Source organism: Amblyomma americanum, chromosome 11, assembly GCF_052857255.1.
Source record: "Amblyomma americanum isolate KBUSLIRL-KWMA chromosome 11, ASM5285725v1, whole genome shotgun sequence".
Lineage (NCBI taxonomy): Eukaryota > Metazoa > Arthropoda > Arachnida > Ixodida > Ixodidae > Amblyomma > Amblyomma americanum.
Genome location: NC_135507.1, coordinates 74506249 through 74532279, shown reverse-complemented (window position 1 = coordinate 74532279; position 26031 = coordinate 74506249). Strand labels below are relative to the sequence as shown.

The window sequence follows — 26031 nt, the reverse complement described above, 5'->3', positions numbered from 1 at the left end:
GGAAACACGTCATAATCAGCTGTCACTACAAAAAAACCGGAGCCAATTCATTTCCGATCGGCCTTATTGCTGGCTACTACATACGAATGCCGTCGTGACAAGTCCGATTTCATGATGTGCTCGCATTGGCGGACATGTTCACTCCCAACTCCAGCCGCTCAACTCGCTCCACACAAGAGTCACACTCATGCAACACTGAAATCTAACCAGAATCATGGGATTAGGGTGATCACTGGTACACATTTTAACTTTGCAAAACAGTGTAATGAAATGTCAGGCATGAAAAAATGCACGCTCAGCTCTAACTCTTAACCGGCTTTTATGGCAAAAATAAAAAGCATAGTCTTAGTCAAAAGTCTTCAGGCCACAGCGTTCAGCTGCAGCAAAATTAATGTTCCTAGAATGCTCCGTGTAGCGGATCATTCAAAACACAAGTCAAGCAGGAAGCTTGTCTGCCGCAAGAAACCTTCTGCTAGCATTTCAAGGTCATTCAGTCTTTAATAGTGCCATATTGGCACTATTAGAAACCAAGAGCTATGGGTAACATGCCAGTTTCCAGGTGCCATGATGTTATGCTTTCCAGCCTTCATATTCGCTGCATTGTTTGCCATTAAAATTCAGACTCAAGGTCAAGTGCAGGACTGAACGAAGGTCAGCTGGGTGAGCCCAACATTAGGACATGAGAGCACATGCGAGCACAAGTAAATGCGAGTGCATGTGAAACTATGCTGAAGTGTTCTTAAGCTCATGTGAGTGCTGCACCCCAACTCCAATAGCATAGATGTACTGAAGACAGACCCGGTGTCTTCATAAAAGCTACCAGCTATTTTTGTTCAAGGCAGACGAAACATGGCTGCCTGCAATGAGTTCTGCTGTGGCTATGCCCACTGGCCATTCTCAAGTTGAGTTGAGAAGCACAGAAGGATACTGAAAGTGCCCATGGTCGATCAGAACCAGCCCAGGCATGATCAGAGTCAGGGTGCTGGCAATGGCCTGCAAGCAGACAACAAAATGAACTTAGGTGAACGAAAAGCCAACACTTGTTTCTCCAATGCACACACTAAATAAAGTTTTCTGCCTCTCTTCCTTTCCATGTTGACTTTGATTTACCATGACTGCAAAATGTGTGATCAGGGGCTATTGAGCCAGAGTTTCCGGGTTCGAACCCGACCACGGCGGCTGCGTTTTGATGGAGGCAAAACGCAAAAGGCGCCCGTGTTCTGTGCGATGTCAATAAATGTCAAAGATCCCCAGGTGGTTGAAATTATTCCGAAGCCCTCCACTGCGGCACCTCTTTCTTCCTTTCATCCCTCGGTCGCTCCTTTACCCCTTCCCTTACTGGCGGGTTCGGGTGTTCCCGGGTTCGAGTGTCCCCCGAAATGCAATGCAAGACAATTCCTGCACCATTTCCTTTCAACAAAAACGAATTTTCAAATAAAAGGAGCCTTCGACATAAACAAATTAAGAAATGGCTGGTGGTTTATTGCCAAGTACGAAATATTGTGCGAAAGCACGTTGGGCCACCAATATTTTGGAGGCAGGCCAAACTCATCCTAGGGGTGTTCCAGGTCAGTCCCAAACTCAATTTTCAAATTTTCTGGGTGGGCCATGCAAATTTTGGGGGTGCCGGCCACCCTATATTTGTGCCAATTCCATTTTGAGACTAGGTCAAGCCTGTCTTTCATCCAAGTGCACCCAGATTCCACACAGACCACCCAGTGCCAAGCAACTGACTTACATGAGTAATGACAGTGAACCGTGCTACGCTAGCAGACTACATTTGGCAAAGACACGGAGCCTCCAATTCTGTAGACGCATAGCCAGCAGTACACTGTGTCACCCCACCACAGATATCTGCACACCACTGATTTTCTCCCATGTCTGAGTGCAACTCCTACTCGATAGCCAGCTAACTGCGGACTGCATGTCAAGGATACTGACCTCTTTCGGTCAAAACTGAATTTAAATAATTGAATTCAGCGTACTTTTATCGGTGTTCTCCAGTTTAAACCTAGAACTCGAACCCCTATGAGTAATATAAAACAATTTAACTGCAATGATGTCGTTCTGGATGATTTTAAAGCACCAGCTTTCACAGCAATAAGACTGGAGTGCCAAAATTATAGTGCAGAATCCCCTTAAAGGAATGCGAAGGTAAATCTGAATTCGGCCTGTACCAATAGTTTACCGCTTTTTGACGACAAAGAGGCTACTTTCCCTGAATACGAAGATTTTAGGCCAAGAAATTAGACACTACAGGTAATGCTGCAACCTGCCATCTCCTCAAGCAAACTGTGACGTGAGGTTGAGGCAGTTTTCAAACAGCGATCTCCGAGGCAAGGCTACACCATCATTCACTTTCAAAAGGTGCTCCCGGAGTCTTTTTCGGCACTGATGTCACAGGTTTGAATTGAGTTGTGGTAAAAAAAATTGTTGAATTTTTAAATCCGATTTTCTCAAATACAATTGTGGCTTCTACTGCCAAACAAACATCAACAAGCCAGAAAGAGCCAAGAGATAAATCAATATCAAAAACAAAAATTGCATGAATTTGTCCCCGGTGTTCCTGCTTTCAACAAATTTTTTTCATTTCTTGATGTATTTCGATGAAACTTTTGGGCATATTAGAAATAAGTTTATGACAACTCTCCCACAAAATTTCACATTCATATCTTCAGAAAATTGTTTTCTAATATATATTTTTCCTTTGGAGCTTATGACAAGGCTGTAGAGTTAAGAAAATGTGGCAGAAGGCTGGTTCAATGTTCATAGCGTTCCTACTGGCATGCTACAGGTCCAGGTCAAGACATTCTTTGAAATTTTGTTCTTTTTTTATGCAAAGGACAAATTTTCATTTTGAATTTTTGCGACGCAGTCTCTGTTGACATATTTATGGCGAGAAGAAAAATTCATACCAGAAATTTTAAATTCACAAATATGAAAATCGAAGAATGTCTTGGCCTGCAGTATGGTCCTAGGAGTGCAACAATACAAACGGGGCCAAAACAGGTAAGAAAGTCATGAAGAAATCTGCTCTACAAGGTGAACATCATGGCAATAAATCGTAACGGAGAAAAATGCCCACTGTTCCAAGTGTTTCCTCACAATGCAGAGCTGCCGTGGTTCACAAATCAATTTTTTTTAGAGTACTTCCCATCAATTTCAGCTATGAAACTTTAGGACAGCATAAAAAAAAAAAGAGGCATACAAGCAGATACAACAATTTTCAAAAAATTAATTCTTCGGCCATTTTTTGAAAATTCAATGTCGCGTCCTCCCTTTAAGAGGCAGTTGCGAGCTCAAATTGTGCCATGGCTTACCACGTCTCTTGGCTTCATTTTCACGGGCTCCCACAGCGAGTTCCAGAAAAAAAAGACTGCTGGGAAGTACACAAGAATATCCGCAGCCAAGACTGCAAAATGGGACAAAAGAAAAGAAAAAGAGTACACAGGTGACCATTGGAAACAAGAACACAAGACAACCAAAAATGACAAGCCTTCTGCAAATACATTCTGTCGCTTTGTTCTTCCAGTAAATGCACTGAAAGCTTGTGAGCATGAAAGTACAAAATGCAATTGTTACTAACTGATCCTTTGAAGGAGAGAGTAGTTCACATTCTGTGCTTTCATTACAAAAACCTGAAAGCATGTGGTGCTTGAAGTAGGAACACCACATTTTTGTTGTTCTTTTTTTGCTTTTTATTTGATTTGATTTGATTTATTTGCTTCCTTTCTGATACAGAAAGAAAGCAGATACAGAACTGCACCTAATTATTTACCGGGCATAAGCAACTTCCACGTGGTGATTCATGTTTACTAATGTCCTGCACACCATTCCAAAACAAAAATCCACAACAAAAATCTGGTGTCCCTACTCATTCAAGCAGTGATAGCCGAGTGCTAACATTAATACATTTCACTGATCACAAGAATAAGGTTAACCCACTGGAATAGGCAGAACCTTGACACTGACAGTCCATGAGGCTACTGCAATGCCTCTACGGATGTCGTGAATGGGTGCATGGCAACATGCCAGCATAGATGCATCTATAGTTCACCAAAAGGAAACCATATAGATCCTGGTTTCATAGAGCTCGGCTTTGTGGCTACTATAACTGATACTCCAGCCATCTGGTGCACAATGATTACGGTGCCCTCGATGATGCTATGCACAAAATATGCTGAGCAGAATCAATTCGTTTTGCCTATCTCAAAACCAGTGCAATGCTTCACAAACACGACAATAGCACGTACAGCACAATTGACAGGGGAAGATCCCACATCTATCCCTCTCCCTCTCGCACATGTGCATTCAGATGAGCATGTATCGTAACATACTCAAATTCACCTTTCTTACCTATATGCTGTCACATGAAACACAGTAAGCCAAAACCAGGACCAGGTTTATAGAGGGCAATCTGCCCATTCCGCCATCCCCTACAGCAGCATGTGTCCCAAGAAATATCATGTAGAGACACTTCATAGCAAGTGACTGTACTGGTAGATGGCGCTGCAACTTAAGCCCCAACTTGGCAGCTTCCACAGAGAGCGTGAAGGCAAGGACAGATTTCAAGAGGGCACGTAAATCAAGCATTCTGTTGAAATCAGTGCACCTCTAAGAATATTTTGCGCTATCCTTAGGAACAGCCTGTGGAGAAAAAAAAAAAATATCCCTAAGGAGCCCTTCAGGTGTCCACCGACATGGGAGACAGATACTGCGCCACTTTCTTTCCTCAAAAACCAATTTTCAATTTTCAAGAAAAACAGAACACTTAAGGTGGGATGATACTTTCGATGTAACAGTAATGAAACATGATGCAGAAACTGTGAAATAAAAGCTTCACCAAAGAAAGTTTGTGCAAATACTCCCTGGCAATAGTAGTTACGTAAAACACCGAATTTGGAACCGAAGCCTTTACAATTTCTTGTTGCTGCAACAACATTTTTCAAAATTTTACCTTCTGTAAAATGGCTCTTCACACAGCTAGGAAATTAGACTGAATAAACGCCCGTTTACGGTGTACACCTGAAACCTTATTTACCAACCTACAACAAAAAGTGTTGTTTTTATGAATTTATAGTATTGTTAACTCAGTCAAATCTTGAACTTACGTACACAATGAGATATCTGCATGCAGACACAGCTTCCAGAGAGGTGTTATTAAGTTCGTAAACAAACCTCTATTAATTACAGTGCTATATTGAGGAACACCAATATATTTACGCCTATCAATGCTAAGTTCTGTAGTATTAGGTTCTAGTATATTACATATTCCAAACATGTTGAACAAAACTATGCAAACCATTCATGGAAGTTCAGATTGCGTCTGAGTCACTACTGCCGCTACTGAAGCCTGAGTTAATATGTCCTGAGGAGAAGATACAAGAACACAAAAGAAACATTTTCTGAGAACAAGTCCTTGGAAGACGACTATCGTGCCAAAATGTTTCCTTGTTGACAATGTTTCCGGCTATCTGCATTAGTACAACGTCTTTCTTCTTTCCTTTAATCTTTTTTGTGCTCCTTTACTTAACTTAGAAGTTTGAAGCTACTTTTTAAATCTGCTGTACATCTTAAAATGTCAGGGACGTGCGAGCAGCCTCGCAGAGACAGCTAAATGTTTGGGCATCTTGATTCCTCATTAATTCCATCCATTAAAATATCAAGCATCAACAAAAATGTGTGAACCGTCTCAATGCTTGCAAACATTGTTTATGGGCACCCTGCCTGAATAATTTGGTCCGTCACCTGCCTGGCATACAGTGTGGCAGTAAGTGAAACTTAATACATGATTCCCAGCATCAAGCAAGTCCACTAGCTCTACCACTGGGAAAGCTATGCAAACAAGAGCAACATATTTCTTGTTGTAAACACAAAAATTTTCACATAAAACAAGACAAAAATAGGTGTGATCAAGCTGGCCCAAGCCAACTGTTCTGTTTTACGCAGTGAGAGAATAATAATAATAATTGATTTTTGGGGAAGGAAATGGCGCAGTATCTGTCTCATATATCATTGGACACCTGAACCGCGATAATGGAGGGAGTGAAAGAAGAAAGGAAGAAAGAGGTGCCGTAGTGGAGGGCTCCGGAATAATTTCGACCACCTGGGGATCTTTAACGTGCACTGACATCACATCCCACAGCACAGGGACGCCTTAGCGTTTTTCCTCCATAAAGACGCAGCCGCCCCGGTCGGGTTCGAATCCGGGAACTCCGGATCAGCAGCCAAGAGAGAAAATGGTGAAAAAGAATTTTGAGTGCCACAAACACACCATCTGAAAGCTAATAAAATGCACTATAAAACAAGCATGAAATCGAAAAATCCTTTTTTACAAAACTCTCACCCCCACGTTTTTACAAAACTCTCACCCCCACGTTGACAACGCAGCAGGAAATTTATAACCATGGTAAGGGCAGTCTGCCAAATAAGCATATGCTGTAGCCGACTGATTTTTCGGATTCCAATCATTCAGATTTGCGCAATAGTTTGGACTTTGTTAAGGAACTGTCATGTATCTCGTAGGAATTTGTACTATTATAGGCAAAAATAAATGACCACTGGAGTAGCACGCCAGGCTGACAACCAGGCAGACCTCTCCTGTTCCATTAATGTCCCGCCTCCTCCTCCTCCCCCCCACCCACCCTTTTGTTCTGAACCTTGAGGCCCTGTAAGGGGAACGTGCCTGTTCAGGAGTGCTTTGTAAGGTGGCACCCCCATTCAATGAGGCAACGTTCAGAACATGAGGGGGGAGGGGGCAGTCTTTTACTTTTGATGTTCGTTCTGTAGGCACAAACTTCACGAAGAAAGAATACACAGGACACGTGCCTTGTTCGTAAAGTTGGAACAGATGCCCCTACATCCTATCATAATTAACCAAGCACTAGTAAACACAGGCCCAAAGGGATGTTAGCAGACAGCACAACGGTGGCATGGGGATGAGCTGCAGTGCCATTAGCCCCGCAGTGGTACTTAGCAAACTAGAAAAACAACAGCTACAAGGAAAACTAATTCAAGGGGCTGGCGCAGCTGCTAATGAGCCAGACGTAGCTAGCACAGACGAAGAAGGCGGTATCTTGTCTCACCTGTGTAACGCATGAACAGCTTGTGGTGGTAGCCTTCTGTGCCTCTCGACGCATTGAGGGCGACCCAGCTGCCATTGACGACTTCTGCACTAAGAATTGCGACAGGAAAACAGTGAGAGTTTTGCACACAGCTGCTTCACTGTTGCAAAACGCATCTTAGGCAGGCACAGCAGTAGTAGCAAAACCATATTTTAATGAAATGCAAAACCGGTCACCAACCACGAGGGGCCCTTAGTCAAAGGCCCAATATGTCTGGTTAAAAATGTACAGTACACCTTCATTTTTATGAGGTCCTTTGGAATTGCTTTCCTTGCAGTCATGAGTCAAAAGGCAATAGCTAGTTTTGCTCTCTGTTGCTAATGCTCATGTTGCCCTTGTGATTCATCTGCATGAGAATGGAAGCAGCATATAGCAGCGATGATCAAAACCTTCTGCACCAAGGCACTGGGAAAGGCTCTACTGGCTTCTGATATAAACACATGCATGACTTCACAATGTCACTTAAAGTTCTGTCACATCGCGATACTGAGCTTCAGTGACAATCCAGCTTCATCACAAGATGCAGTGCCCTCTGTGGAGAGGCAGAAAGTCGTCTGCTACTGGTTGAAAACAAATGCACATGGGAGACGCAGCTGCGATCCGGTTCCATGAGCCGCCAACTAGGCCTGCGAAGTGGAAAGTGTATGCTGACAGCTGCAGCCGCCTGTCGCATGTCCCTATCCCTAATGCAAACCGTGCATATGCGGTAGGAGCTGGGTGTTCGCTTTTAACCACTGGAGCTGGAGATGGAAAAGTACGCATGCACAGAGCACCCATGTGAAAAAAGGGAGATTTCAGGAGGTAAAACAGAGCTGCAGGCCATTTTCCTCATTGCAACAGCCATTGTACGTCAAATATAGCTCATAAGGAAAGTTGATCCACCAACAAGGCAGCCAGTATCACATCAGTTCAAGCTGCCTCCTGCAGACACATTTCTGTGGTCCCATGGTACGAAGGTAAGCATGCAGCATCACAAAAATATAGCAGCAAGGCAGTCTGCCTTTATTCCTTCCATTTATATTGACCTGGTGTTCCTACACTGTACGTCATGCTCAAATCGTGCGCTGCCAGCAAGTAGCAACACTCGTCCGAAATAAAGCATAATGTGGGCTTTCAACACGTTGGCACAAGGCTGAATCAATGGACAAGATTCAGCAAACAAAGAAGCCTAAACTATAAACACTTAATTCTTATTTTCAAGACAGCCAGTGGTCTTTCTAAGTAGCCGGCTGGCTTTGATCGAGTAGAATATGTTTTCGGGTTGTACGAAATCCTGCTACTAAACTAAATGAGATTCTTACACTTTCCCACATATCCAACTGTGGTAGGCAGTCAGTGGCGGGTAGTCCAGTCCCCAGTATAAGAGGTCGTTGTTTGTCGAGTTCTCGTACCTGGTAGATAAACAAGCAGCTATATATCAGCGGGACATACATACAAAAAAAAAGTTTCTGAGAAAGCCAGTTGATAACACTTATGCTAAATTTGTCTCAAGGCTTGCGAGTCCAAGGTAAGAAAGAGAGAGGGGAACAAAACGTGAACCTGAGAAAAAAAAATACACCCTCTACTCCTACCATTCAGTCACCGGGAGATTCACTGTGATCTCCATCCAGTGCCTCTGGGCCTCGTAATCTCCAAACATTGGCGGCTTGCCGGCGCCTGTAGAAATAAATAAATCAAGATTGAAGTATCTGTACAGAACCGATCATGAAGAGCGCTCAGCAGCAATAATTATAGATAAAGGTGTAATCACGGAAGTGGCTCTCGTACCAGAATAGGGCCATAGCGAAGTTGCACAGCGCAGCAAAAGCGCTGTCAAGACTCCGAAGTAGCACACGTCGTCGATTTCACCTGTGTAAAAGAAACGCGATCAGAGCAGAGAACATGCACTCGGCACTGACCTGAGAACGTTCCGCGAATCCTAAATAATATTAACGTACGCAGACTTCATTTCATAATGCGAAACTTCACTCACTTTAGTTTTGCAAACAATGCTTACCGGCAAACATCGAGCCACACCACGGTCGACCAGGCTGACCACGCGGCGAAGCCGACGACGTAAACACCGCGAAAGTCGGGACGAAAAGCGCGGGAGCGTTTTTAAATCAAACACAGTAGCAAATTTTCCACACTAAAAAACTTATATACCTACAAAGTTATTATTTTTAAGAACTACTTTCTTTAATGATTATCAAGAGCAAATTACACCTGAAAAAGAAGTGAGAAATGTGCATCGGTCTTCACGAATTGTCTCGCATCTGGTTTTGCAGATGCCCGGCGTACGTCTGCCAGCCGCCAGCCATGCGTCCGAACGGCGAGTTCGGCGCATTTTACAAAATTTGCATTTAAATTCTGTTTCCATATTCTTTCATTCTGTGTCGGACAATCCGTAAGCATGTGTGGAATCGGGCTTTGCGTGAGGATATGTGGAACGGGTTCGTCAAAGGACTGCGCGGCTGGCCTGGTAAGTGGGATACATTTCATAACCGCGTCGTCGGGTGGCTGATATTTTGCGCTAACTTTATTCTTCGCTGCATGAGAGGATATTGCAGGCAACATCTTGTGTTCTGATCAATTTGTTTTGGTTCTGCGGCTAGCAAGCGGTTATGAGCGTAGTGGGTGCAAATTGTAGCGATCGGATTGTCAAAGCAGTGCTGCGCGCGGTCGAAGCTTGTGGTCTAAGCCGCCAGGCTGTTCCCGTATTAAATGCAGTCTGTGATTAGCAGCGATTACTGTGCCGTGTATTTGTGAAGTCTTTAATAGTTCATTTTTTTCGTGCTTGGGTGACGTTTTGGTTTCGGCGGAGAACAAGTGACTGTCGGTCGAGCGGGGAATGTGCATTCGTTTTTGTGTGCTCGAGGCTTTGGAAGCGTTATGCCATTCTGTGAGAGCACAGCCAGACGTTCTTGTTTTGGTTTTATTGCGGTGCACCAATATAGCGAAACGGTGCAGCTCTTGTCAGCAAACGGTCGCCGTCAGTTCTCGTTTCGGCGAGAAAGGTCGTCTGCGAAGCAGCGAAACTCGCCGCCATTCGGACGAGCTGCGCATGCGCATTCTTCACTGAGCCTGTCACTTCCGGTAGGCAACGGCGGCGCTTGCCGCGCTTCCTGTCGCCCTTTTGAGACCGGCGTCGAGAGTAGTGCGAGTCACTTGGCGCAGTTGTTGCGAGGTTACGCGCGATGGTCGTGGCCGTGTTGGAACTCCCACCACTCGGAAAGTCTGCTTAGGGTGAGCGTAAGAAAAACAAAACGCCGGCGCGACTGCTGCTTCCGACTCACGACGCGAGCGCGGTGCGACCAGCCGCGAGCATCACCTCACCGCAATGTCGGGCCTGGACTCCAACCCGTTCGCGGACCCGCACGCCCCGAGCCCATTCGCCGACCCGGCCGTCACGCAAGTGACAAGCCGCAGCCAGCAGGCGCAGTCGGGGTTAGGCTTAGAGGACTACAACCCGTTCGCTGAGCCGGCGCAGCCGCGACCGACGACGAGTCCGCCCCTGTACAGGCCTTCGACGGCCGCGACGCCGGCTGCCGCAGTGGCGGCCCCGTCCGTGCAGCCGGCCGTAATGCAAGCCGTGACGGAACCGCCTCCGGCCTACTCGGCGGGCGGCGGCCAGTCGACCACGATCTCGACTGCGGAGCTCCAGAAGCGGCAGGAGGAGCTCGAGAAGAAGGCGGCCGAGCTCCAGGCCCGCGAGGAAGCTCTGCGCGGCGCCCAGTTCAACGCTCGGGCCAACAACTGGCCCCCGCTGCCCGAGAAGTGCTGCGTGGCGCCCTGCTTCTACCAGGACATCGGCGTGGACATTCCGCTCGAGTTCCAGAAGATCGTGCGCACCGTCTACTACCTGTGGATCTTCTACGTGCTCGTTCTGGTCCTCAACTTTCTGGGCGGCCTCGCCGTGCTCGTCAAGATGGGCGGCGCCGCGCACTTCGGCTTCTCCATCATCTATCTGGTGCTGTTCGCGCCGCTCTCGTTCCTCTGCTGGTTCCGGCCGCTGTACAAGGCGTTCCGCTCCGACTCGTCCTTCAACTTCATGGTCTTCTTCTTCGTCTTCTTCGTGCAGCTCATCGTGTCGATCATCTACGCCGTGGGCATCGGCGCCACGGGCGCCTCGGGCTTCGTGGTGGCCATCGACGCCTTCAGCAGTTCCATCCCGCTGGGCATCTTCCTCACCATCGTGGCGGCGGGCCACGCCGTGAACGCGGCCTGGTCGGGCATCATGTTGCTGCGCGTCCACCGCCTCTACCGCTCGACGGGCGCCTCGTTCGCCAAGGCGCAGCAGGAGTTCACCGCCGGCGTGCTGCGCAACGAGCACGTCCAGGGCGCCGCGGCGAACGTGGCCGCCGAGGCGGCGCGCTCCGCCGTCCAGCAGAACATGGGGGGAAGCCGCTACTGAGCTGGCGAAGCCGAGTCATCGGTGCGCGCGAGAAGGAAAAAAGAAAAACGCTTCGTATGGTTTCGGCATCGCTCGTGGTCCCAGTCCCTCCTCTAGCAGTGCACCGCGCGATTGACATTTTCTTGTTTTTTTTTGTTTTTTAATTCTTAATGCGGCGTCGTGGCATGCGTTTCTGTTTTGTGGAAGTTGAAGGAACGTGTCGTGACACCGTTGCGTCTTTCTTTCCGGAATGGCTAAGGCGTCAGAAAGCCGGAGCATAGGGCCGCTTTTATCTCCTGCCAGTCAGTTGTAATTGTTAGCGTCAAATTACTGAGACCCAAAGACCGGGCGTAAAAACTAATTTTTCTGCAGTCACTTTGTCCCAGTCCACAGGGCAGTGTGAATGTGTATAAGTGCTTTTATCTGTGGCCAATCAGTTGTAATCAACTCAAATTCATAAGACCCAAGATCAAGTATAAATACTGGTTTGGCATTTGTGGGGGGGGGGGGGGGGGGGGAAGTGCTAGGGGCAGTGTGGAGGGGCAGCTGACATACTACTCCCTCGACTTAGTCCCAGGGCAGTGTGAATGTACACATATTTGCAAGGACTGCCTTTGAGGAAAGAGGTGAGGAGGGCTGGCATTTGGTGCTTTTTTTTTTCATTGTTCTGAAGAGACATAGCAGTAGAGCTGTTTTGTCACTTAAGGGTGCAGTTTTTTTTCTTTTTGCCTTTTCTCTGGCTCCCCTCTTTGGGATGCGGGACCGTGTGACGACTTCGTTTTGGAACCAAATGCCGTCTGTGCTTGTGCAAGCCACCTCCATCTCCCTCCTTCCTGCTGAAGATGTGTCCAAGTTTTTTTTAATTATTTTTGTTGGAGAGTGAGTGGGAACATGTGAAAAAAATGTCTTTCGCCGACGTCTGAGCGGCTTGCGTCGGGGAAGGAGGGGAAAAAGCTAAGAAATGGCCACCCTCGTCACGCGTAGCACTACCACACTGTGGTGATGAGTCGGAGTCGCGTCTGGTTTCGCTCGCGCCAATTTCCTTGGCTGTGCACGACAAGGACGGAACTTGCTACGAATGTGTAATTACTTGTTCATGCCACTGTTACTTTATAAATGCAGCACATTGTTTGAGAGTTCGCTTGCACTCTCTGCACCATGTCAGCCTAGCTGTGTGTTGTGCCCGGTGAAGTGAGGGTTCGACTCGCATGCTGGGCTGTGTATCCACTGGTTTTCTTGAATGCATGCATAGTTGAAGCTAGCTTTAGGTTTGGCTGTGCACTGTTTGACCCTTGTACAGAAAAGTTGTGTGCTCGACAACTATTTTTGCTTTGAAATGTCTTCAGATTTCTCTGAACCTCCGTGAAAGGGACACGTCACACACCGGGTTGCTGTTGATGCCTGAAAGTTTGTGGAGGGCACGTTTGTAAAGGATTAAAGAAAGGAAAAAAATGTTGCGTGGGTGGTGCATTTCGCTGAAGTAAGCATGACTAGTCTTACACAAAGCATTCATTGTGAAGACAGACCAGGTAAATTATTGAAGCACGAAAGTTTATTCGTATGTCACTGCAGTATACCCGTCCTCATCTTCTCCGCTAGATGATCCTTTCACAATCTAAGGCTGGTGCTTTTAGCCTTTGTCTTGAGTACACAGATATTGACAACTATGTTGGCTTTGGTGATAAACTTTTCTTAAGGCTAGGCCCTAGTTGCTGCTGCCTCACGTTTTCCGTACTACTTGGTGGGCCATTTCCTGTGCTGATATGTCTGGGCAGGAGACATTGGACCCTTTCTGCAAATGGCTAGATTTTCGTTGCTGTAGCCTAAAGCTTCTCGTCTTTGTCTTGAATAAACATAAGTGGGCAGCATTTGGGTGATAAACTATGAATTTCTGTTGTGGCAAGCTTCTCGTTGAGATGTGCTGATCACTTGTCTGCTGCCTTTGCTGCTTTTGTTTTTCAAATTGTTGTTAAACAGGGGTGTCTTTGTACTTGCTTTGCCTAACATCTCTGAAAAGTGACCTGTTGGATATTGTTTTGGCATATTTATCCATTTTGAACTGGGCGATCTCTTGATTTCACCGCTTATCTGGCAAGCTGCCACTACATTGTTCCATATCAGTGGCTGGGCCAGCACTGCTCAGGGCCATTGCCTTATCATGGGTAGTAGGATCAAGGGCTGGTTTCATGCTTCTTTTTTTTAGTGTCCGCCAAATTGTACTTACCACCATTAGCAGCACGAGTTTGCTTGAGTGTACTGTCTTGCCTTAAGCATAGGGCCGCGCTTGATATTTTTGGGGCAGGGAAAATAGCATTGTCTTTGCAGTGTGTGTGGCACACAACTGAGTGAGTCATCTTAGGTCTGCGACCATCTTATCTTTCTTTTTAAATAAAGTGTCTAATTTGAGAAGTTGGACATCTTGATAAAGCGCGCACCCTTTCTGACCAAAGGAAGCGTGTGTAACCCCCACGTGTGCTGTGGAATGTGAAAGGTCATTGCGGTAGAGTCGCCCTTGTGTTTCATTTTTTTTAATCCTTGTGTGTGTACATAGTTTGGGAAATCTCCGCATATGATCAAAAATGAGAAGTGTAAGGGCACAAACAGACCTATTGTTTTGTTTTTTTTCCCCACTTGCTGGACTCTGGCATGTGTCTTGGTTTAACATTTCCCTCAAGACGGTAGCTTGGTGGATATAAATATTATATAAATATTTCTTGCCATAATGTTCATGTTCTAATAAAGTTTGAAGGCAGAAGTGTTTGTGTGGAGTTCTGCCCAACATGCTGGCTGCGGAGTCGCTGCACGGAAGTGTCTGGTAGTGCATCTGCCTTCAACAGGCAACTCTCAGTTAATTCAAGCCTGCTGCCTTTGTATTGGAGGACGATATTGCATAGTGGCACGCTGTGTAGAGAACTGGAGTCCCAACAAACAGACTTTCAAGCTTTGTTTTGCTGTAGATCAAACAATGGGGCCTCGCTGCAACTCCCGCTCTGATAGCAACGCACTGCGTCATTTGAGCACCTGGCATAAGGGGACCCTTTGATAGCCAGCATGCAGGGGTGAGTGGCAGGAAGCGGCGTGAGGTCTGGGAAGAATCATGGCTGAACAAATAGCCAGAAATAAAGCGGTGCAAGGTTAGTTTATCTCTGGGCATCCGAGTGTGCTTGCTATTTTTGGTTCAATAGGAGACTTTGCTGCATATGTAAACTTGTTTGGGTGAATTTTGTATATCTTCGCATCACTCTGACTCATTCCTGTGTGCAAAGCATTTCTGCTTTGCTGTGTAGCAATGTCTTGTAAGGAGCAACGCCAGGGTGAATGGACAAGTTAATTTTCCTAAATTTTGGGCAGCCATAATCAATAGGAACCTTTCTGGCATAGGCGTCGCTGTTCAAATGTAGTTTAACACGTGGCCACCTGTGTACATATTAATGCTTGTGAAAAGTGTGTAATTTGTAAACGCATATTTTTGTAAAGAAAACTCAAGAAATACCGCAGCGGTGGCCTTGTGCTTGAGCATCTGCCTCGCATGCGGGAGGTGCAGGGTTTGATCTCCAGTGCCACCGGGTACCCACCAGTGATGCAGTGGGTACAAGCTTTCCCCCGCCTGCTGCTTGGCTTAATAAGGGTGAAAAGTTTGGGAAATGGGTCTTTGACTCCACCTTGAGCAAATGAAATACCTTGTGCCATGGCGCTCTTTGGACGCAGATGCCCTTGTGCCATAAAAATTAGCTAGCAGAAAACTCAAGAAACTGAGAAAAAAGTGCTTCGTAGTGTTTTAAAGCAACCACGCTACTTTCAGATCATTTCCACCCTAACTTGCTCTCACAAGAGAACGTAGTCATAGGCTTGTCAGAAAGAAAAGGAAATGTTACAAACTAACGATTTTAGAACCATTAGACCATTACCATAAGAGTTGGATTTTTGTAACGCTTTGTTTGGTGCATGGTAGCCTTAGATGCTTATGTGCCATGAAACCCAACAAAACACTTATTTTGTTGTCCATGCACATGCTGAGTATGTTCCGTAAATGAGGTATTGAGAACCGAGCTAAAAAGAGCAGTGTAACAACATAGCAGAGTGAGTTTTAGCAAAACAGAAAACTGAGCAATGCTGTTGTCAGCTTGAATAGTGTGAATTTTACGTGGCATTTATCTGCAGGCTTTAAAAAAGCAATATGATTCAACATCTGATTTAAGAGTGATGGTAATGAAATGTTTGGCAGGAATGTTAGAAGACGACTACGGAGACTTGCCAGTGACACTGATACCCAAGATTGCGGCTTAGTGCCGTTAAGATAGCATTGCATAGCACTGGAATTAATTTTGCCAGTACCACATGCATACTTTTTTCTTGGTAGCCAAAAGCAGTTTGTTGAAAAATTTTTACCTACTGCCAAATTCGGGTGTGCATATCATGGCCAAGTTGCCCTGCAGTTGCAGGTTTTTAATCCTACAAATCCATTCTTTTACTGATGTGAAGCGTGGCCTCGTAACTTCTTATGAAAAGCAGTGGTGGTTACTGGGAGCGGGCTGTATTTCTTTAGGATTTCATGTAATTGAAAGGTGTAATGACTCTATAATTAAAGTTTAAGCTTGTCACCGAAATGCAAATGGTTGAGTATGCACTTTCAAGAATTTTGCATAAGAGACTAACTCTGCAATGTGCATATAAACTTTAGAACTTGTAATTGAGGTGCTGGAGCTTTAGTAAACTGGTTACATCTTTGTTACAGTTATGCCTGTACCTTTAGTTTTCATAGACGGGTAGCACTAATCCTGGAAAATGAGTCACCTGGATGACTAGCTTGTTTTGCATGAAAATGTGACTTGATCATTTAAAGAATGGAAGGACAAGGCTTTGTTTGCTACAGGATCCATATAGCATAGCTTTGTAGACCTACAAGTAGGGGCTGCATTACTGTTTTACTGCATGAGACGCTTACCCATTTATGTTTCATAAATGGCAGGATGCTGCTGTTAAAGCCCTTCTATGGTGGCTGACGCTGTCTTTAAGTGCCACCAATCTTTGAAGAGCATCACTGCCTTTTTCCGCATCCACGTATGGGTTTTGTGGCTCCGATCTCTGCCTTCCACTAGTAGTCATCATCCATTTTCTATCCGCTCATATCCATGCCTTGGTGTACCTCTGTCACCTCAGTGCAGCATCCTCCAACGTTTGTGCAGACCTTGTACCATCACGCTGCTGCGTTGTTTCTCGGCCTCTAGGCATCTAACCAACTCGGTAGACGATAGATGAAAACTGCAGCTGTGCAGCGCTGCCGCAGACGAATTCACCCCAAGAGTACAAAATGACAGCGCTTCCATTCGAGACCGGAAGCTGGAAAGCTGTGTGAGAAGTACCATAGAGGGGGGAGGTTGACCGAGGGCTTTAACTAGTACAAGATAAGCTCTATAAAGTATATTCAAGGTATCAGTGTTAATGCAATGAGATAATTTATGCAACAACTGTGTACCCGTGGTTAACATACGATGAGTGAGATGTGTCTAATTAGTTTTCAGAGTTGGGTCAGACACAGCCAGACTTGTGAAAATTGCATTCAGCATGCTTTCGTTCTCAGATACAGACTAGTGCATTTTGGCATGTTTGCGCAGCCACATGTGTACAGTTTCAGCCATCATGTGGTTCACCACACAGCACCACCACAGCCATCAGAGGTTTGCTAGCTTGCTCCCATGAATTAAATCCAAAACACACAGGCACACTCTCCTCCTCTCCCTTCCTGCTTTCTGCAGTGGTGAAGCATAGGGTGCCTCCCGTTCTGGCCTTCCAGGCTTCTGTGCATTATGAAATTGAATAGCCAACAAACTCAAAATTCTGTTTTGCCACTTCTTGAAAGGGATAATGACGACAAATAGAAGTTGGCCTGTATCGGTAGGTTACCGCATTCTAATCACAGAGGCACCACTCTCACCTAAAACAGCTTTTATAAGCTATAAAATAGCAAAAAAAATACGCCTGTCACCTTTAGCAGCCCATTTTCACAAGTGAAACGTGTACGTTGACACCGATTTTTTGACGGGGATCCCTGAGGCTACCGCCAAATTAACTTCAAAGCGGCAGCTCATCGTTTTTGGCAAGGACGTCATGAGCTTGGATCGACTGGCAGGAAGGTTTTTCAGTCAAATTTTCTCGACAATCAATGCATCTTTCGCTGCTATATATATAGTCGAGCGTTAACGTGCCCGGAAAGAGCTAGTGAATTAATTTTTTATTGAGAACAGTAATTGGGTGGACTTGTCCTTGCTTAGTACATAGTGCTATAAGGTTTTCACTGATAAAATGTTTGTCATGACCACAATTCTCTGCTCAAGCGGACAACACTGAAGATTCTACCTTTTTCCTTTTCGTCCTCCCATGGCAACAAGCCTTCGAATCTTCAGTGAATGACTCAACTCACTTGTTTGTCAAACAACTGTCCAACTTTGTTCGCTAGGTCATCAAAGCCTTGCATGCTAAAGGCACAATTTTGGCTCTGCCGTTGGCCGCATTAGGTATTGGGTTAGCATTTCGGACCTAACATTGCTTTCTTTGCTAGGAAATAGGCTCTTTTTTCTTTTGTAGCGATAGCTACATTACGCTAGCATTTCGAACTTTCAGTGTGGCGGCACCGTGGCCGCCGTTGGTCACGTGGTTGGTCGCGCGGGTTATTGTGGGTCACGTGGTGCGGAGCAGCTGTTGCGTGCCGTGCTGTTGTGCGCATGCACCGTGTCAAGTGGGACGAAGATGAAGAAGGAACGCCCAGTGAAAAAAGCAGCGAGAGACTGACTTTGCAATTCGACTGAGTGAGTTCCTCTCGGCCAGCTGTAGTTGTCGCGTCACTCCAGGTTTAACCAGAGCTATACCACAGCCAATTTTTTTAACAAAATGTTTCTGTATGTACAGAAGGTCGCCCCAGCTAATCTTATCCGTAGTTTGCATCAACCTTAGCTTGAGGTCATGGAAAGCTGTTCTGACGCTACAGGTAGCTTGCGCTGGCATTCGCACTGTGGTGGTAGAAGTTTTAACCATTCATTGAGCATGACGAAAAATCCTAATGAACACATGAAACATTGCATCACATAGCTAATCTTATCCGTAGTTTGAAGCAACCTCAGCTTGAGGTCATGGAAAGCTGTTCTGACGTTACAGGTAGCTTACGCTGGCATTCGCACAGTGGTGGTAGAAGTTTTAACCATTCATTGAGCATGACAAAAATTTCTAATGAACAGTTGAAACATTACATCACACCGTTCTAGTCCCAAATAGAAGAAAACAGTTGGAAGCAATTATTCTTGCTTAAGCTGGGCCGAGACTTTGAAAATGGTTTTCAAAGGTTAGCTGCAGAGTAGCCACAGTAAAAGCTATGGTTATGAAGTTTAAGAGCAGTCCTCTAAATGTGCACAGCTTACATTAGAACTCCAAACTAGACGAAAGTTGTGTATAGTGTTGTTTATTTTTGCTTTTTTATTTTCCCACTGATGCATTTTTTTTAATCCTCTGGATGAGGAGTCCTGAAATTTTGTACAAGAGCAGACACGGTTATGCTACACAACCATGCACATTAAGCAAAAATTACATTTAATATGCTTTTTTCTTTCTCGGTGCTCTAAAATTGCCACCTATGAATGTTTTTTTTTTAGTCACAAAAATACAAACTGACTTAGGCTATTCATTCTAGTCCCAGTCACGTAAAAGGAATTTATAGAAATCTGTTGAAAAATTTGTTTGTTTACACGTTATTGTTCCATAGGAAAAGATGCATAAACCTCCAAAAATGCTGTTCTGAGAAATAGCCGCGGTGACTCAGTGCTTATGGCACTCAGCTACTGACCCGAAAAACGTGGGTTCGAACCCGGCAGCGGCGATCGAATTTCGATGGAGGCGAAATTCTAGAAGCCCATGTACTGTGCAATGTCAGTGCAAGTTAAAGAACCCCAGGTGGTTGAAATTTCCGGAGCCCTTCACTAAAGCGTCCCTCATAGCCTCAGTCGCTTTGGGACGGTAATCCCCCCTAGGTCAAATCGAAGCTGTTCTGAGAAAAATTTAGATAAAGCCTCTGAAAGCTCCCACCTTTCCACTTGACATGACCATGAAAAAAGGATGAAAAAGGTGGTTTTAAAAGCACGAGTACTCCAGCGTAATTTATTTTTTGAAAGCCAAAGAAATTCTTTGTCAGAAAGTCATCAGATCTAAAAGTCTTTTTTTACAAGTGAGAAAATTGTAAATAATGCCTCTGAAAACTCCCACCTTTCCACTCAATGTCACTACAACACCACAAAAAATGATCAAAAACATTTTTCAAGTCTCGAACACCCAAAAGTAATATGTATTTCTGAAACCTAAACAAATGCTCTTATAAGAAAGTTGCAGAATCTAAATTAATTTTTTTTTTTTTTACAAAACAAAGTCTCGCTCCACTTTAACTGGATTCCTATAGTTGATTTATCGAATCTACTTTAGTGCACCGCTGCATTTCTGGTTTCTAACTTATAAGTCTTGACAGGTTCATGTTGAACTAAGACTGTGTCATAAAGTTTTTACAAACTCTAGTAAGCAATGACCCTAGGTTAATTTATCATGTTTCACGCATGGTAAACATCCCAATTTCACAACTCATTAACCTTAGAGCAAAGTTCTTTCAAATGTTCAGATCTTTAAGATCGGAGTGCTTGATGAGGGCAAGGGAACACCCCAAGGGTCGGTCATCGCACCCACACTATTCAACGTGGCAATGATCGGACTGACGAAGCAGCTAAAAGAAATCGACGACATACACCATGCCATTTATGCCGACGACATCACCATATGAACTAATACTGGCTCACTCGGCGAGAAAGAGGATAGGCTAAAAGAAGCGGCCACCTGTGTGGAAAACTATGTCAAAGCAAAAGGGCTTCCATGCTCGGCCGAAAAATCTGAGCTCCTACGTGTGTGGAGAGGAAAACAGAGCCGAACAGTCCCTACCAGTAAAGAGCTTTGACTAAAAGTCTGCCTCGAAGAAGAACCAATACCAGAGAAGACACTCATATGACTCCTAGGGATGTGGATATACAGTCAAATCAATGCTATACTCATACCCTTGCGCTGAAGGCATCTACACTCCAAGTGGCCCGCATGATTATACGCATCTCACACAGACGTCATGGCATGCGGGAAGAAGACACACTCAAGCTGGTCCAGGGCTTAGTGGTCAGCCGGGCAACGTACAGTCTCCTGTACTACAACCATATCAAGAGTGAAATACAACAAGAGGACGCAATTTTACGCAAAGCGTATAAAGCCGCGCTTCGACTACCCCGTAACACCTCAACTGAAAAGCTCTTAGCCTTGGGACTGCACAACACGTTCGAAGAACTACGGGAAACTCAGCACGTCGCCCAAATGCGCAGACTGCAGCAGACCCCCACAGGCAGAGTTCTCTTAAAAAAACTGGGCTGCATCGAGCAAATTCGGGAAATATTGAGAACCGAAACGATCCCCGATGAGTACCGCAGCACGCTCAGAGTGGCACCAATACCAAGAAACATGGACCCTAACCTCCACAGAGACCGCAGAGAGGCAAGGGCCGACCGTTTACAGAAAACATACACATCCCAGGATACATACAACAGTGTACGTGGGCAATGCCACACACGCCATGACCAGGGGACAAGACATCCACAATGCAGTGGTAACTGTAGTCAACTCGGAATTACACGAGATTACCAGCGCCTCATTGCAAGGCCGCACAATAGCCGAGGTAGAAAAAGTGGCCATCAGTCTAGCAGCAGCGAAGGGCTATAGAATTGGGCCGTCACTGACAATTCTTACTCACAAGCAGCCTGCCACAACTATCTTTGCGGCAGAGCCAGTCACAGAGCGCTCCACATACTCCGGTCTGTGGACTTCAGGCCACAATAAACAGATGCAGAACCAGACAAGCCGATCAAACATAAGATCATCTAGGTACGGGGGCACACGGGGGTGGCAAAAAGCCAAGAGGCAGACAGGGTAGCTCGAGGATATACTAACTACCAAGCATTCAACGTCAACGACTTTGAGGAATCCTTGGCAGTACCTTGGGAATATTCGGCCATAGTAAACAACTACAAAGGCAGCAGGATGCGGTACCCACCACTGCACAAATCCTTAACCAAAGAAGAGGCTGTCACATGGAGACAACTACAAATGGGGTAATATCCAAACCTAAACACACTAAGTAAAATTCACCCCACACTTTACGAACACAATTGTTCATAGAGCCATGAAAAATCTAAACTATATCACATAACATGGGCATGTCAAAAAGTCGACATCGTTCCAATTATACCAAACCCGAATGCGGAGCAATGGAAGGGTACGCTCTCCAGCGACTGCCGCGATGACCAGATCGGTCTGATACGGCGAACTGAGCTGACGGCAGCATCCAGCGGAGCCCCGGGAGTAGGGAGAGCCGACCGTTGCGGAGATGGACTCATCTGAACCGCATAAAAGCACTTGCGCTAGAGCTAAATAAAGTTATCCTATCTACCACTGAGCCACAAGCCAAGCTGCATAAGGTCTAATAGTCCTAATGACTCCAAAGCAGGAGATGTCATTTGGCAATGGTTGGTTAGTATGCTAAGTGAAATTTACAGAATCAAAGGTATGTCCTTGCAGTCTGAAAAACGACTAACATTATTATCTTATTTCCGCAGACACGTTGACAGTTCTTACATAGCATAGAAGGAAAATGTTTTTGCACCCCAACGCAGCACTGGGGCCTAATCGACACTTTTTAGTGGAGGGCTGCTAGTTTTTTTCACCTGCACAAAGTTGTTCAACCTACTCAGGTCTCTGCACATAATCATTCTTCTTCTTGCAATTAGATGCATGACATAAACGGTACTGCCATTTGTGACCAGGCAGCGAACCTATGGTCTCATTCTCAAGACTAGTACAGCATAGCCACAGAGCTTCTGTTGTTGATTTTTATGCCTGGTTTGCTTTACAAATTCAGAAATATAATAAGGGAGCAATATAATGCCTCTTCACAATGCCCCTCTATAATGCATCTTGCCCTGCTGTTATACAAAATAAATAACTCATTAGCATCCACCCAAGCAGAGCTGCATGGTTACAAAGGAAAGCTATTATAGCTCTCACAGAAGCTTCAGAGCTGAAGAAAAATTCGTCCTGGTCTGGAGTTCGAACCCGGGACCACTGCTGATCCAAGGCAGTCACTCTACCAACTGAACTAACCAAGAAGTCAAGCAGAAGGCTGCATGAGGCCTAATTGATCAACGACTCGAAGGGTAATTGATGAATGCCTCGAAATGTAACTGAGCAACAACTACAGGCAACAGCTATACGGTTTATGGTTTATGAGCGTTTAACGTCCCAAAGCGACTCAGGCTATGAGGGATGCCATAGTGAAGGGCTGCGGAAATTTCGACCACCTGGGGTTCTTTAACGTGCACTGACATCGCACAGTACACGGGCCTCTAGAATTTCGCCTCCATCGAAATTCGACCGCCGCAGCCGGGATTGAACCCGCATCTTTCGGGCCAGCAGCCGAGCGCCATAACCACTCAGCCGCCGCCGCGGCCAGCAACAGCTATACAGCTTCTGCGAAAGCTGTATAGGTTTCCTTTGTAACGATATGGCTGCACTCATCCTTGTGGAGGAAATGGCACTCTGGTCACTGGGGATGTTAACCTGGCAGTCCACCTGGCTGTCTACTTAGATGAGGTTGATGAAGATGAAATGAAGTATATGCTGACACAAGGCTATGGTGCAGATGCAATGCACGTGCAAGATTTTCACAGGGTGTGTATGAGTCCCTGTTGCCAAGAAATTTTAACTGGGCTTTCATTGCACATAATGCTGAGGCAGCTTTACGCTAGGGCCCAAGTACATTCACATGACTAAGGGTAGTGCCCTGACGTCTTAATTCAGTTTTCAAAGTTCTGTTTGAGGATGTAAAACAACTGCGGCTACAGATGAATTGTTCAATGTTTCGCACATGGATTTGTCAAAGCACATTCAACTTCTGAATACGAGGTCATTTATATTGAATCTTGGGTGCAGTGTCCTCATTTTGATAAAAGTAAAATGCAGAAACGCCTGCGTGCCGTGAGACAACAGTGCACCTTAAAGGGACAGTGGGGAGGACGAATTGAAGTTGGCTTGTATCGATAGATTACCGCTTTGCTAGATTATAGCAAAGATGCTACTTTCTCTGAAAATTAGGCTTTTGTAAGCTAGAAAAGGTTAAAAAAAATGCCATACAAGTGCCGCCCTCATGCCATTTTCACTAACTGACTTCAGTGACGTCAGTGCTTTGTTCTGATTGTGGATCTCTTGAGGCCACACCACTATCGGCTTCTCGGCAGTAATCACGAAGTTCTTTCCGTTATTGACGTTGCGAGTTTGAACTAAGTGGTGGGTAAAAATAAATGTGCCTTTAACCACTGAGCAAACATTCAAAGAGCCACGAAGATTCAAACAATTGATTTTTGCAAGGAACTGAAAATTTGATGTTTCCCCAGTCTCAGTGTATAGATCCAAAGTAGTTGAAATTAATACAGAGTCCTCCATTACAGTGAGACATTCTCTCACCCTCCTTCTACCCCCTCCTTCATCCCTTCCCTCATGGCATGGTATAGGCGCCCACTGAGTGCGACAGTTGAAATAACCACACACAGCTCACCCTTCGCACGTGTTAGTCTAGATGACAGCGGTTGCTTCACTTGTGACCTTTGCCTGTCTCGCAGAGTGCCGAGACAGTTGAGCTGCTGAGGCGGCGGGGCCCCGAGGGATGCCAGCTGGAAGAGGTGAAGGTAGGCAGCGCAGCTCGGTTCACGTTGCTGGCGACGGTGCTGGGCCTGAGAGGGCGCCAGCTGACCCTGCAGCCGGCCAAGGATGAACTGGGGAACCTGCTGGCCTGGAACGGAGAGATATTTGGAGGGCTCAAGGTGGACTGATTTGTGTACATTTTGCCTCCTTTGGGGGAGTCGTCTCATTGCTGACAGGGTTGGGTTAGCTCAGAAAGCAAAGGAAACAGGGCGTGACACCGGGCGGTTTCAAGTGAAACGTTATTTCTACGAGTGCCATCCTCACAAGATTACCAGTTTAGTCTAATAAATAAGTGTAATAAAAAAAGTCGTGGCATCTCTTAATCCTTATTATTGTGATTTCAGCATGTAGATGTTTCATTTTTCAGTTCGTACGTTGTAAAAATTTTTTGACCTGCTCAAAGCCCTTGCTGTTCATTCTCATGATGAACGGCATCAATAGTCTTCATTACAATTGCTATTACTGTCTTTCCCATGTGGGGACATTTTGTTTGTTGTTTGTTTGTTTTGTAAAAAAAAAGGTCCTTGGTTTTTCAACCTCCTTTTGGGTCAGAAAATTGACGACAATGACTGTGTACCCCCCTCCCCTTGTAATAATAATAATAATTATTATTATTATTATTATTCCTGCGCTGCCCACATGGGCCAAACTCGCATGTATCATGCAATTACACAGGGTATATTCTCAAACGTCCAGTTGATGACATTCTCACTGGTGTGCAGGTGGACGGGGTAGGTTTTAGTTACAATATGCAACGGTGATTGCCATTTGCCTCAGATTGAGTCTCTTGCATAGTTGTTTGCTGCAAGAGTATTCATAGCCTTCGGTTTCACAAGATAGGTGTTAAGAAGCACATCACAAAAAAAAAAACTTCATGTGCCTTCATCTTCATTTGTTCCAGGTTTCAGACAAAGAGTGTGACACCAACTACCTCCTGCACCAACTGTCCCACTGTGCCTCTGAATCAGAGCTGCTCAACACCATATCATGCATCGAAGGACCATGGGCATTTGTCTACTTTAAGGTGCGGCATTCTTTTGCTTCACATTTTCTTTAGATTGTGGCCACCACCACTGTCTTTCAGAAGCATCGATGCTTGAGCCAGTTGGTGTTGATACATAATTGAAGAATTTTGCAGCGCAAACAAGACGAGGACTAAGATAAGCTTTTTTTTTTTTCATAAAAGTATCAGTTGGAAGCGCAGCGCTCGTCCTATTGTGTTACATGCTGAAAATTCTTCAGTTATATTGCCTTTCAAACTGAGGAGATGAAGGGCTTTTACGCGACAGCGTATTCAGCTCGTTCGGCGAAAAGCCATCGGCATAGTCGGCATTGCATGTCGGAATAATCGGGGGCTGCGTAAAAAAAAAATCATAGCATGCCAACCGTTTACCGCAGAATGTTCCAAGTGGTGTCGTACGATTCAGCATTTCGGGCAGCATAAACTTACTAATTAAGTTAGAGCCTAGCTTGTGGCAGGGAACCGGATGCCTATAATAGAGATATGGAAAAAAAATTATCATGGTAATTTGTGGTTCTAGTGATTGATTATTGATTGGTGTGTGATAGGTGATGACGAGTTAATGAAACCAATTTAATTAATTGATTAATTAAATTAAAAATGGAAAAGGGGGTTCAGAGGTGTCAAAATGCTCAGAATGAAAAGCCAATGATTTATAATGGTAATTAGGAAAATTTAGAGGGTGTAATTGTTTA

The 26031-nt window shown here is 45.2% G+C and overlaps 3 protein-coding genes across 3 annotated transcripts in view; 2 read left to right on the top strand and 1 right to left on the bottom strand.

Annotated features, from left to right (window-relative positions):
* The window catches only part of gny (ALG6 alpha-1,3-glucosyltransferase garnysstan), a 33176-nt gene extending 23927 nt beyond the window's left edge, over nt 1-9249 (bottom strand). Inside the window, exons 1-7 of the mRNA XM_077643799.1 lie at nt 9121-9249; nt 8892-8972; nt 8696-8780; nt 8426-8515; nt 7086-7174; nt 3321-3412; nt 929-993 (exon numbers count right to left, since the gene is read on the bottom strand). Coding sequence (XP_077499925.1) covers nt 929-993; nt 3321-3412; nt 7086-7174; nt 8426-8515; nt 8696-8780; nt 8892-8972; nt 9121-9130 — 512 coding nt within the window. The 5' untranslated portion in view covers nt 9131-9249. The remainder of the gene's footprint in view (nt 1-928; nt 994-3320; nt 3413-7085; nt 7175-8425; nt 8516-8695; nt 8781-8891; nt 8973-9120) is intronic.
* Nucleotides 9250-9378: 129 nt separating this feature from the next.
* The window catches only part of LOC144110725 (asparagine synthetase domain-containing protein 1), a 47045-nt gene continuing 30392 nt past the window's right edge, over nt 9379-26031 (top strand). Inside the window, exons 1-3 of the mRNA XM_077643793.1 lie at nt 9379-9585; nt 24234-24434; nt 25217-25339. Of these exons, the coding sequence (XP_077499919.1) occupies nt 9517-9585; nt 24234-24434; nt 25217-25339 (393 nt within the window). The 5' untranslated portion in view covers nt 9379-9516. The remainder of the gene's footprint in view (nt 9586-24233; nt 24435-25216; nt 25340-26031) is intronic.
* Nucleotides 10270-14251, top strand: Scamp (secretory carrier membrane protein). Its single transcript, XM_077643794.1, has one exon. It carries the CDS (start codon nt 10444-10446, stop codon nt 11515-11517), a length of 1074 nt encoding a protein of 357 aa, XP_077499920.1. The 5' UTR covers nt 10270-10443; the 3' UTR covers nt 11518-14251.